Below are 12,987 nucleotides of genomic sequence, written 5' to 3'. Positions count from 1 at the left end.
GGAACATTTCTGACACAGGTCTGTGTACTCTTTCACATTGAATTTGGGGCAGCATTATTTAGGCTGCGTCTAGAAGCACATGCTTTAAAAAAAAGAAAAAAAAAGGCCGGGCGCAGTGGCTCACTCCTGTAATCCCAGCACTTTGGGAGGCCGAGGCAGGCGGATCACGAGGTCAGGAGATCAAGACCATCCTGGCTAACACGGTGAAACCCCGTCTCTACTAAAAATACAAAAACAAAATTAGCCGGGTGTGGTGGTGGGCGCCTGTAGTCCCAGCTACTCAGGAGGCTGAGTCAGGAGGATGGCATGAACCCAGGAGGTGGAGCTTGTAGCAGGACGAGATCACGCCACTGCACTCCAGCCTGGGTGACAGAGCGAGACTCCGTCTCAAAAAAAAAAAAAAAAAGAAAGAAAAAAAAGTCCCCATACAGCATTCTGTCCTAGAATATTCCTGAGATGTTAAGATTAGAAATATTTATTGTCAGTTTTAACCCTACTTCCTCCCACTCTTCACAATGTAATGCCATTTCTTTAGATTTCTACCTAGAGAAATCTTTTCAAAATCAGTTGACATTTTCAGTACAACTTTGTAATTTTTACAAAGCCAACCTTTCTGGTGATCTCGTAGGTTAGGAAATTTTGCAAAAGAATTTTGTATTAAGCAGTGAGTATACTTACCTATTTGGAACACTGGAAAATGCAGCCGTTGTTTTCTCTTGTCAGGTTGTAGCAGTTATCTGTTCTAGTGGAGTCATTTTATTCCCATTGGCTCTATCACTACTTGTGTGAAGCTGTGTGTTTTTTAGATGGTCAAATCAAAATGTTCTTATTATTTGGTTGGTTTTTAATTTTTTGGTTATAATATTTTCTCCTGACAGATTCTGTAGACCATGATGCCTTTCTAATGGCAGGTCCCAGTTTTGTGAGCAGTTACAAAACACCCTAATGAAATTAGCTTGGCCTCTCTGAAGGTTTATACTGGTAATGATCCAGGACATTTGCCTTCTGGTGAAGGAATGCTATCTTAAAATTAAGAAACCATTTGCCTGTACCATGAATATTTTATTGGTATCTGAACTGAAATAGATTCTGATCTTGAGCAAATGATAAGATGTTCAAACTTGTCTATAAGTCATTTTCCTGATGTTTTTATGACATAACTCCATATGGTTGTCTCTGTAAAGATAGAAGCCAATCTTGTTCAGTATCAAAACTCTTTTGCAGTTTGTTACTGGTCCTGATAACAATAATAATGGTCATGAAACAAGTGTAGTAATGGATGTAATCAAGAAATACTGGAGAAGCGATACATTGCCCAGTTTTGAATACAAAGTGAGAGATACCTCCTTTTCTACTTTTTAAAAATGCTGTAGAATGTATAAATTTATGAGAGGTCAACATTTAAAATGTACGTATCACCAAACCAAAGTTTTCAAAACTTTTAAATATTCTAGATTAAGAATGAGATCTAAACTAACTGGTAATTTGCTGAAGGGTATTATAATTAAAATTCCTTTTGTCTTTAATTTGGTACTGCTTTAAAGAGGTTTACTGCAGGATAGGTACAGGTATCATTGGGAGAAAGCCAGTTTGCTGACTGCCAAGATACTTCATAGGGTATAAGTTACCTTGGTTAGTAGAAAGATTTCCCAGTATGGTGATGTAATTTTATCGATTCCCAGAAATGATGAGATTAGGAGTTATACTGGTTTATATTAACTGAAATCAGAAAAAAAAATTGCATCAGGATACCAGGTAATATTTTTCAGTGAAAAATATACCTGTTATGTAAATTAGACTTCTTGTGTTGTGTGTGCCAGCGCTCACTCTTCTTTTGTAAGAGATTTATGGGAAATCAAATTATAATCAGAAGACTGTTTTCGTTAAGCATAGAATTAGGACACGGCTGAGATATTCAATGACATCAGATTATGATCACTTCAAGTGTTCCTTGTACTTGCCCTGAAAGCTAGAGAAGTTGACTTGGTGGACCAAGGCACAACTATTAGAATACCAACTACCAAATTGAGTTTCTCTGATTTTGTATAATATGCAGATATCATCATTTTCTAATATATGCATTCTTATGATAGTGAAGTCTCTTAGATTAAATCTGGTTTTTGTTTTTCTTCTGGACCAATGTCTTTTGCATACTTATCTCTGATTTGTTATCTACTACATGTTTCTGTCATATTCCTAACTTGGTGAGTTTCAGAAGTGACTTACTGCCATCTCTGCCTATCCCAGATCAATTATTACAGTAGACTATCTTACGCAATTCTAGTTAATTCATACTTTTTCCAATTTTAAGCCTTTTTTTTTTTTTTTTTTTTTTTTTAAAGATGGAGTCTCACTTTGTTACCCAGGCGAGTGCAGAGACGTGATCTTGGCTCACTGCAGTCTCTGCCTCCCTGGTTCAAGTGATTCTTGTGCCTCAGCCTCCTGAGTAGCTGGGATTACAGGCCCTTAACACCACACCCAGCTAATTTTTGTTATTTTTAGTAGAGACGGGGTTTTACTATGTTGGCCAGGCTGGTCTTGAACTCCTGACCTCAGGTGATCCACCTGCTTTGGCCTCCAAAAGTGCTGGGATTACAGGCATGAGCCACTGCACCTGGCCTGCCTTGATACTTTAAATCAGCCTGTAAATAGTTGTCTGACAGTCAGTGCCCTTTCTAAAACATTATTGACTAATGTCATTTTTGCATTCTTTTTCCTGCTCCTAAAATTTTCTAGCTATAGACATATATTTGGCTACCTAAAGCAAAAATAAAGACAGCTCTGTCACAAACCAAAAATTTCTCAATAATCAGAAAAAATAAAAAGGACCTAGGTGGAACATGCTAATTTTCGTAAAGGCTTGTTTCTTACCTATAATTCTCATTGAGCCGATACCAATTTTTTTTTTAGTACATAGTATTTTATTATTTGCATATCAATTCTAAGTGGATTCATTTTGTTAATATAAACACATGAAGTCAAAACTTCTTTCCCTATCTTTAATAATATGCTTCAAAGAAGTAAAATTGTGAACTGGTGTGGTTCAGATTCTGACATGTTTTATTCAGAGGCTGACTTTCACTGTTAGGCTTCCTTGGCTCTTCAAACCTTTATCCATTCCTTTCCTACTATATTTTTTTTCCCATTCCTCACGTCTCACAGAAGTGTCTTTTTATTCCCTCAACATTGTCCTTCTAGCTGTGTCTTAGTAACCACTAAATAATGCTATATATAATAATAATTAGTTTGCATAAAATAGGGTGGAATGATAACCAATATGTGAAGAGAGCTTATTGGCACTTAGCCACTCATTGGTCCTGATGGAGTTAAGTGAGACAGCTTACCTCATCTATCAAATGACACTCATTTCCCCACTCCTAGGATACCCTTTATGAGGGGCTAGATCCTTCCAAGTGTTTACAATCTAGTCTCAAAACTTTATTGTTCTCTGTGAGTGCCAGGTTCGTTTTAGGGTGAGATATCATAGACTATGTTATTTAGCTACCATACCGAAATAGGTATGTAACATATTTTGGTGATTTTCCAAATACCATACAAATGTAACATTTTGGTGGTTTTCCAAATAGCAGTTTTCAAAAATATTTGCTTTAGTGGTTAATATATGATTCTCTTGTGTCTCTGTTATCAATAATGGGCATGATAAAAAATCCAGAATATGAGAGATACTGGCACTCTGAGGATCATCTTCTGAATTTGGAAAGGATTTTTCAATATTGTTCTGGATTTTCATTCAACTCTTGTAAAGGAACAAGTACATCATTCAGGTCCTGAAATATGCATGTGTATTCTCAAAATATTTATAATTTCTTAATATGTAAAATTTTCATTTTAGTAAATTCAGATGTCAAGACAATGTTAGAAAGAAATGGCAAATTATATTCAGTCATTCTCAGAGCGTTTTTATATAACTTTAAAGGTTGAACTTCTTCAGTTGATGGCCACAGGTAATTTCTAGCCATATGTAAATTTCCCTAGTGTTTTCTAGATAAGAATCAGTGTTCTTATCATTGATAGTTCCTGGAGGGCCTACTTGAGCAAAGCAGCTTTGGCAGTATTGAATTTTTAAATTAATACGTTTAAAAGTCATTACTGCTAGGTTTTTAATGCTGTAATGATTTTGAGAATATAAAAACAAGAAAATCCTTTTATCTTCCTTTTTAAATATTATTACCTTTATATAGTTACTCTGAATCTTATCTTCCAATGACTTCATTTTTCCAGGCCCCAAATTCTCACCAGTCCATCTCCTTCAAAATCCATTCCAATTCCACAGCCCTTCCGACCAGCAGATGAAGATCATCGAAATCAATTTGGGCAACGAGACCGGTCCTCATCAGCTCCCAATGTGCATATAAACACAATAGAACCTGTCAATATTGATGTAAGTATCCAGCATTACTAGAACTAAAAAAAATCAAGTATGTATCTTTATTTTTCTGCTATAATTATAACTTAGATCAGAAATAAGTGCCATTTTTCATTTATCACAGTTATTTTAAGTGATAAGCTTCTTGTGAATCACAAATCAGAAAAACTTCTGGTTTCTCTCTGATGGCATTAAATATTTCACTGACACCAAGTTATACAGTCACTCTGATTTTTTTCCCGTATGGTACCATCTCTATAAAAGTCATCTTCAAATGAAAATGGTTTAAATATCAAAGGACTGATAGAAGCCCTTGGCAGAATTGATTATTCTTTAAAACTTTTATAAAAATTATTGTGATTATGCTATAAGAGGTGGATATGAAATTAAGAATTTCAGGCCAGGCATAGTGGCTCATGCCTGTAATCCCAACACTTTGGGAGGCCAAGATGGGTGGAATGCTTGACCCAGAAGTTAGAGACCAGCCTGGGCAACATAGTGAGACCCCATCTCTACCAAAATAAAACAAATTAGCCATGCATGGTGAGGCATGCCTGTAGTCCCAGCTACTCTGGAGGGTGAGGTGGGAGGATTGCTTGAGCCCAGGAGGTCAAGGCTGCAGTGAGCTATGATTGCAACACTGCACTCTGGCCTGAGCAACAGAGTGAGACCCTGTCTCAAAAGAAAAGAATTTCAATTTGTGCTATCATAAGCTTGGCATTATGACCAACAAAAACTTGATTCTTTCTGTGTTTATTTTAAAATTAGCATATAGTTGGAACTATAAATTTTATTAAATATTAATATAAAAGAAAAACTGTATTATAAATTTTGTGTTATTTTAGATAAATTTGCAAATCAGACTTTCTTCCCACTTTTTACTAAGAAATTTTCTCTATTTTTATTGGGTTCATTTTAAGTGACTTTTTTCTAGTACTAGTTTTCCTTAACTAGTAAGGTTCACTTCTATCTAGCAAGACCTAAAAACAAAGGAAGAAAGGGGAAAAGGAGAATGTGATAGAAGAAATTAAACCATATGTCCAGGTTAGGGTTGTTCTCAGTCTGTCCAAAATTGCAAGCTTCATCTTTACTTTGAAAACTATCATCCTTTTAGACTATTCCCTTTTTCTCTGATTGTTACCACTGTTCCCTGGTCTGTTGGGCTTCATTTAGAGTGTCATCTTTATATCTTGCCTTTTCATCCTCTCTTGTAACAACCAGTCACAAGGTATCACCTTTTCATGTGCGTCTCAAACTGGTTTGTACTTACTACCGCCGCCATTTGGGCCCATATTTTTTCACTTGAATTATATACTACATTAATCTCCTAAATAGATTTTCTGCCATTGATTTCTCTCTATCCATTTCCATTCTTTCTGCAACTGTCAGAATTTTTTTACACCTCTAGCATCATCTGTTCTCGTTCCAAAACTTTTAGTGACTTACTATTGATTACAAGATAAAATGCAGACTCTTTAGCATTTTTATTCCTGCTCAAGCACTTATGATTCCATTAAAAAGATTTACTAATAACTGTGGGCTATGCATTGTGTTAGGCAATTAGGAATTATTTATGAATTAGCACATGGCCTTTGCCCTCAAGGAAGTCACAGTCTAATAGGTGAATCAAACATTTAAATAGATAATTACAAAATATATAATGGTAGTTTAGAGAAGGGGGTAATAAACTCCATCTGGTTGGATCTAGGAATATTGAGCAGAGAAGGGACAACATTTAAGCCAGATTATGGTGAATAAGTAGGAGTACACTACATAAGGGGGTTAGGAAAGTCATTTGTTAAGGAAATTAAAGGCATAGAAGTGCCTTTACATGGAATGTAATTAATAGTTGATATTGAAGTTTAGGGTCCAGGAGAAGGCTTGGGGAATGGTGGAAGGTGAAACTAGGCAGGTAATATCTACAGTGAAAGGGTTTGTGTATTACTCTGAAATCTAAAGTAGTGCTAGGGAATCTGAAGAATTTTGAGTGTGAGAAGAAGTCATCAGCTCTATATTTTAGAAAAATCTTTGATGGTAGTGTGGAGGATAGATGAAATGGGAAACACATAGAGGCAGGACTGTCAATAATGTGGCTTTTGCAGTATTTCAGACAAGAAATGATATTTAAACTCAAGTAATAGCATTGGTGCTCAGAAAGAGTGTGTTTTGGGGAGGGAGACTATGAATTAGTGAATTAGTGGTAAGAGTCTTAGGAATCATGTTGAAGATGGCTACTATTTATGAATACTTATTATATATAGGTACTATGCTAAGTACTTTACATAGACTTTCTTATTTCATCCTCATAAAAACTCATAGGTTATGTACTATTATTATCTTTATTTTACTGTTAAGAAAATTAGATTTACAGAGGTTAAGAAACATACCCAGATTACCCTCCTGATAAATTACTGAAGTAGGTTCAAACCTGGCCTTTCTCTCTTATACTTAACCGCTATACTGTTTTGTAGTAGAGGAGAGGAGTGAAAAATATGAGAAGTAGAGGGTAATGCCAGGTTTCTGGCTTATAGATACTTAGCTTATAGACCGAGTTTCTGGTAAATAGCACCGTTTGTTAAATACTAAAGGAGAACAAGGTTTGCAGAAGCAGAACTTTTAGCTTTTTGGGGGGATATATTGACTTTAAGATGCCTGTGGGACTTTCAGGTTTAGAAATCCAGTAGCAGTTGGATATAAGGACCTTGAGTAGAGATACAGATTTAGGAGTAATTCGCATATTTATGTCAGTTAAAGCCATGGATGTAAATTGCTCAAAGAGCATACGTAAATTGAAAAGGGAAGAAAATGTAACCCTGGTAAACATTAACATTGGAGGTGCAGGCAGAGACTCTCTGTCTCCTTTATGGGCTGGCTCTTCCTAAGTCTAGCCCCAGATAACTAAGAAAAGGTGTTGCAGAAGCCAAAGGAAGAAAAGGGGTTTCAAGAATACCGAAGTAGTTGGTGTCAGTTGCCATTAAGATTCAAATGAGATAAAGACTGAAAGGACTATCAATTTTGGCAATTGAAATGTCATCTTTACTTCATTGAGAGCTGTTTTAGAGGGCCAGTAAGAGGAGAAGGCAGCAGGTGAGGAAGTAGGATTAAGTGTTAATTTTGAGAAGCTTGGCTGTGAAGGAATGACAAAGAGGATAGCTTGATTCAGGGTTGAAGGACAATTTTTTTTGTTTTTCGTTTTTTTTTTTTTTTTTTTTTTTTTTTTTTGAGACGGAGTCTTGCTCTGTCACCCAGGCTGGAGTGCAGTGGTGTGATCACTGCTCACTGCAGCCTCCACCTCCCGGGTTCAAGCAATTCTCCTGCCTCAGCCTCTCAAGTAGCTACGATTATACGATTACAGGCTCCCGCCATCATGCCCAGCTAATTTTTGTATTTTTAGTAGTGTTTCGCCATGTTGGCCAAGCTGGTCCTGAACTCCTGACCTCAAGTGATCCGCCCACCTCGGCCTCCCAAAGTGCTGGGATTACAGGCATGAGCCACTGCACCCAGCCAAGGGACAATTGTTTTTAATGTAAGAGACATTAGTATATTTGTAACTGGAGAGGAAGCCAGTGAAGAGAAATTGAAGATAACAAGAGAGGGAATGATTGACGTAATAAAATTCCTTGAGCTTGGCAATTATGTCTCTCAGAGACTGAAGAATTAAAGATGGACATAGCCAGCTCTGTAACTCTTTACAGACTGTGTGCTGTTGGGCAAATTATTTAATCCTGGGGCTAGTAGTGTTTACCTCCTATAGTGGTTTGAATTGCTTATTATGCCTGGTACATAATAAGAATTCAGAAATTATAGCTAACATTAATATGCAAATAGTTATAGATATTAGAGCAGACAAGTTGTTTGATGGCTTTTGTTTTCTCTATTATGATGACGGGAAGGGATGTAAGTAAGAGAAGGAACTACAAAAGAAAAACGTTGAAATATCCAGTTTTCAAATGCTAGAAGAACCTTTGTAACCTAGAATGAGTAGAAAAGATTGTCAAGGAGCTTTAAGAACACATTCGGAATTAAAGAATCCAAGTTTATGTTGTTACTAGCAGTAACTTGTAAGAGTGGAGAAAACAAAATTTGGTTAATCCATAGTTGTGGGGAGTTTCAGAGCTGATACAACAGAAAAGAAAGGGATATGGCCTTTGTGTTGTAGTTCCTTCCATTTAAAAGACTCTTTGCTTTTCTACATGCCTCTCTATCTCTGAAACCCCAACTCAGAGTAATTCCTTGACTGCTTTACCAGTGACCAAGTCCTATAGTTATCATACATAGCACTAAAAATCTTATCGGCCGGGTGCAGTGGCTCACGCCTGTAATCCCAGCACTTTGGGAGGTCGAGGCAGGCGGATCGCCTGAGGTCAGGAGTTCGAGACCAGCCTGGCCAACATGATGAAACCCCATCTCTACCAAAAATAAAAAATTAGCCGGGCATGGTGGCAGGCGCCTGTAATCATAGCTACTCGGGAGGCCGAGGCAGGAGAATCGCTTGAACCTAGGAGGCAAAGGTTGCAGTGAGCTAAGATCGTGCCATTGCACTCCAGCCTGGGTGACAAGAGCAAGACTTCATCTCAAAATCTTACCACCTGTATCACTTAGTTGGCAATCAATTGAGCAGCAAACTTTGGCATCTCTTTTATTATATTCTTATGCAATTATTCTTAAATTATTTGATTTTCACTTACTTCCATCTTACTTCCAATGTGTGCATCTTACTTCCAATGAGATTGTAAGCTCTCAAGAATGGAAAGTTAATGACATCACTAGGATTTTTATATTTGTTGGTAGCCATATAACTCCTATCACCTTGTTTTCAGGTATGTATTTGATTATTCTGTAGAAAATGTTGAAGACTTTATATGATACATTAAACATGATAGAAATACATCTTTAAAGAATTTACTTTGTTTTAGCCTCTAAACAAAAAGTTGTCTATTTGCAGAGACTATTCAGAGGTATTTGGGGCCATTCAATCCCTCATATTTAAGTTAAACTAAATAAACAGACTAATGCAAGTTCTACCTATCAAGGCCCAAATTGCATTACCAGTAGCGACTGTCCCCACTACCATTGTTGTTATAAAGAGCTAAATATATATATAGTTGTTTTTTTTTTTTTTTCTGTGACGGAGTCTCACTCTGTTACCCAGGCTGGAGTGCAGTGGTGCAATCTCAGCTCACTGCAACCTCCGCCTCACAGGTTCAAGCAATTCTCCTGCCTCAGCCTCCTGAGTATCTAGGATTACAGTCGTGTGCCACCATGCCTGGCTAAGTTTTGTATTTTTAGTAGAGATGGTGTTTCACCATGTTGACCAGGCTGGTCTCGAACTCCTAACCTCGTGATCCACCCGCCTCGGCCTCCTAAAGTGCTGGTATTACAGGCTTGAGCCACCACACCCGGCGCATAAAGAGCTATATTTTAATAATAAAGACAAATTTTAGTGGCCGGGTGCGGCGACTCATGCATGTAATCCCAGCACTTTAGGAGGCTGAGGTGGACGGATCACCTGAGGTCAGGAGTTCAAGACCAGCCTGGCCAACATGGTGAAACCCCGTCTCTACTAAAAATACAAAAATTAGCCGGGCATGGTGGTGCATGCTTGTAATCCCAGGTACTCAGGAGGCTGAGGCAGGAGTATCACTTGAACCCAAGAGGCAGAGGTTGTAATGAGCCAAGATCACGCCACTGCACTCCAGCCTGGGCAACAGAGCAACTGAGTCTCAAAAAAAAGGACAAATTTTAACAAAACCTTTCTATGAGCCATTTTGTTTCTTTCCTCTTCTAGTGTGCCCTTATCCACCCATATTCTTATGATTGTAACCAGTGTACTTTTCATTTTATATTTTTTAATTATACTGTAAACATGTTTCGTGATTCAAGCTTCATAATTATTTTGGTAGCTGCATAATACTTCATTAAATTGATACACCATAATTTTCTTAACCAAAGTATGTCAAAATGCCTATAATAGAGAAATAATTATTTCTGACTTTTTAGTATGATGGATAATGTTGCACTAAACATCTTTGTGCATATCACTTTTTCTTCTGAATTATTTCCTTAAGAAAAGTTCCCAGAAGTGGAATTACAGAATCAAAGGATATGAACATTTTTATCACTCTTAATATACGCCAGTACAATTTTTTTTAAGGATTGATGAAGCCATTTTTTAAAAATTTATTTATTTCCAAAGTTCAGGGGTACATGTGCAGGATGTGCAGGTTTGTTACGTAGGTCAACGTGTGCCACAGTGGTTTGCAGCACAGATTATCCCATTACCTCGGTATGAAGCACAGCATCCATTAGTTATTCTTTCTGATGCTCTTCCTCCTTTTACCACCCACCCTCTGACAGGCCCCAATATGTGTTGTTTCCCCCATGTGTCCACTTGTTCTTATCATTCAGCTCCCGCTTATAAGTGAGAAAACACAGTATTTGGTTTTCTGCTCCTGCATTAGATTATTGAGGATAATGGAAGCCATTGATTTTGAATGGCCTGAAATGGACATCAGCATTTGATTAGGACTAATAATTCTTTCATTATAAGTTTACATTGGCAAGTGCTTCAAAATTTAGATTGTATTATGTTCACTAGATAATTCCAAATTCTTTTGTGCAATAGTTATAAGATGTATTGTTTTAATTAATAAAATAATTCTTTTAATGTTAGTGGAAAATTCAGTGTTATCACTACTTTCTGATTATATGCTTGCTTGGAATAAATATACATTACTATTTATTTGTAGGACTTGATTAGAGACCAAGGATTTCGTGGTGATGGAGGTAAGTAGTGATTTCAGGTTTTTTTAAAAACTCAAGGAAACTGCAATTGCTTTGCTGCTTATTTCCTTTATACTTGCCTCTTTCAAGAAACAGACACAGAGAAAAATGTGTAGAGAAACCCAAAATTTTTTTGTTTTTCTGTAGTATTTGTCATTTACCTCTAATAAAATGTTAACTAATTTATAACATGAGTAGAAAAGATGACTAGACATAAAAGGAAGTCTTAAAATGTACTATCTACAATTTTAAAATTTCTTCCAGGATCAGACAAGATCGGACACGTTCAGGATGGTATGGCCGTAGACTACAGTTTTAAAATATCTTACCAAGGAAAGATCCTTAATTATTATACCCGCTTTATTAATTTCTAACCATCTTGAAAGCTATTGTTGATAAATTTCCTTTGTGGTGCTCCACTGATACTTAAAGATTAACCTTAGAATCAGATAAAACTTTACTTTGCTAAATCATTCTGAAGAGGGGGTTTGTCAGACATTATCAACCACTTCCCTTCAACTTTCTGGAAGTGTTTTAAATGTACATTTTATAGAACAGACCCATAATAGCAAAGCCCATTTGTCCTCTTCCTAGTTCAGTAAATACACAAATGAGAAACTGAATTGAGATTTCTAACTGAATTTTCCATCTAGTATTCACTCTAGCACATAAGACAACATTGCTTAAGAAAATACTTTTTGTAAGCATTACCCTATATAATGTTTTATAAGAGGTGATATTTGAGACTATCTTGAAGTTTTCTTCCAGGAGGTCCTTTACACTTACCTTCCCTGCTGTCTTCTGCCTAGTAAGGAAGACCTGTAATAACTGCTTATCATGCTTAGAGTTGACCTCTTCACTGTGACCTTCTTTATCTTCAAAATATCTAAACCCAGACTCAACAATATTTTACATTGAGTAAACATTGTTATAAACCTTCTTTTGTTATGTTTCTGTATACCCGTGAAGCAACCAAAATAATAATAAGCCTGCATTCTATACTCTGGACTTGGTATTGATGATAACACATAGTTACACAAGCTTTTTCTTTCCTGTTTGTTATTTCATGAACCTGCCAATTAATGTTGCTGCCAGTTTGACTTTCATATGTCTTAATAGCTGTGGCTTTTGAGAATTTTGCCTAATACATCCAGCATTTAAATGTTGCCATCATGTTAGCATCACAAAATTAACTTAGTCATAAACACGGCCTGCTTAGTACCTAAAAGCAAGTGGCATTTCTTGTCCTTTTCATGAGTCACTTTTTAAAAAATCATTGGGATTTTATGAAAATAAGCAGATTTTTGGTCCAGAATTATTTTATGAAGCAGGCTTCGATTCATCTTATTTATTCCCCATGACTTCTTTCATTTCTTCTGTGTGTCTGTCTTCCTGTGTTTGCCTGCCCCTCTCTTTCTCTTCTAACAGCCCCTTTGAACCAGCTGATGCGCTGTCTTCGGAAATACCAATCCCGGACTCCCAGTCCCCTCCTACATTCTGTCCCCAGTGAAATAGTGTTTGATTTTGAGCCTGGCCCAGTGTTCAGAGGTAGTTGGGCTCTTCTTTCTTGTTTTCACCCAAAGCAAACTAAATATAAAACTACAGATGCTGTTTGTGCCTCACCCTCACAGCGTGTGTTTGTAAGTGTGAAAGTTTTCAGTACTAAATTTCTGCTTGGCCTGGCTGGAATGCTCTGAATGTGCTTCTCACACATACTCACTGCCACAAGCTTTCTGTATGCTGTCTGTCATAAATTTTTAAAAGCAAGAAAATCCTGACCTGAGATTTCCATCTTGTTTTTTTGTTATTTTATTACT

The 12,987-nt window shown here is 36.8% G+C and overlaps 1 protein-coding gene across 13 annotated transcripts in view; it reads left to right on the top strand.

Annotated features, from left to right (window-relative positions):
* The window catches only part of BRAF (B-Raf proto-oncogene, serine/threonine kinase), a 206,739-nt gene that overhangs the window by 135,156 nt on the left and 58,596 nt on the right, over nt 1-12,987 (top strand). For 12 of the 13 annotated variants that reach the window (XM_063667898.1, XM_063667894.1, XM_054496819.2 and 9 more), the window contains 2 exons: nt 4,243-4,402; nt 11,137-11,173. In XM_063667898.1, the coding sequence (XP_063523968.1) occupies nt 4,243-4,402; nt 11,137-11,173 (197 nt within the window). Of the gene's footprint in view, nt 1-4,242; nt 4,403-11,136; nt 11,174-12,598; nt 12,719-12,987 lie in introns of all 13 variants that reach the window. The other variant, XM_054496827.2, reaches the window with a different exon arrangement.

Source organism: Pongo pygmaeus, chromosome 6 (genome assembly GCF_028885625.2).
Source record: "Pongo pygmaeus isolate AG05252 chromosome 6, NHGRI_mPonPyg2-v2.0_pri, whole genome shotgun sequence".
NCBI lineage: Eukaryota > Metazoa > Chordata > Mammalia > Primates > Hominidae > Pongo > Pongo pygmaeus.
The sequence above is the reverse complement of the archived record's forward strand: the minus strand, read 5'-3'. Positions and strand labels throughout refer to the sequence as shown.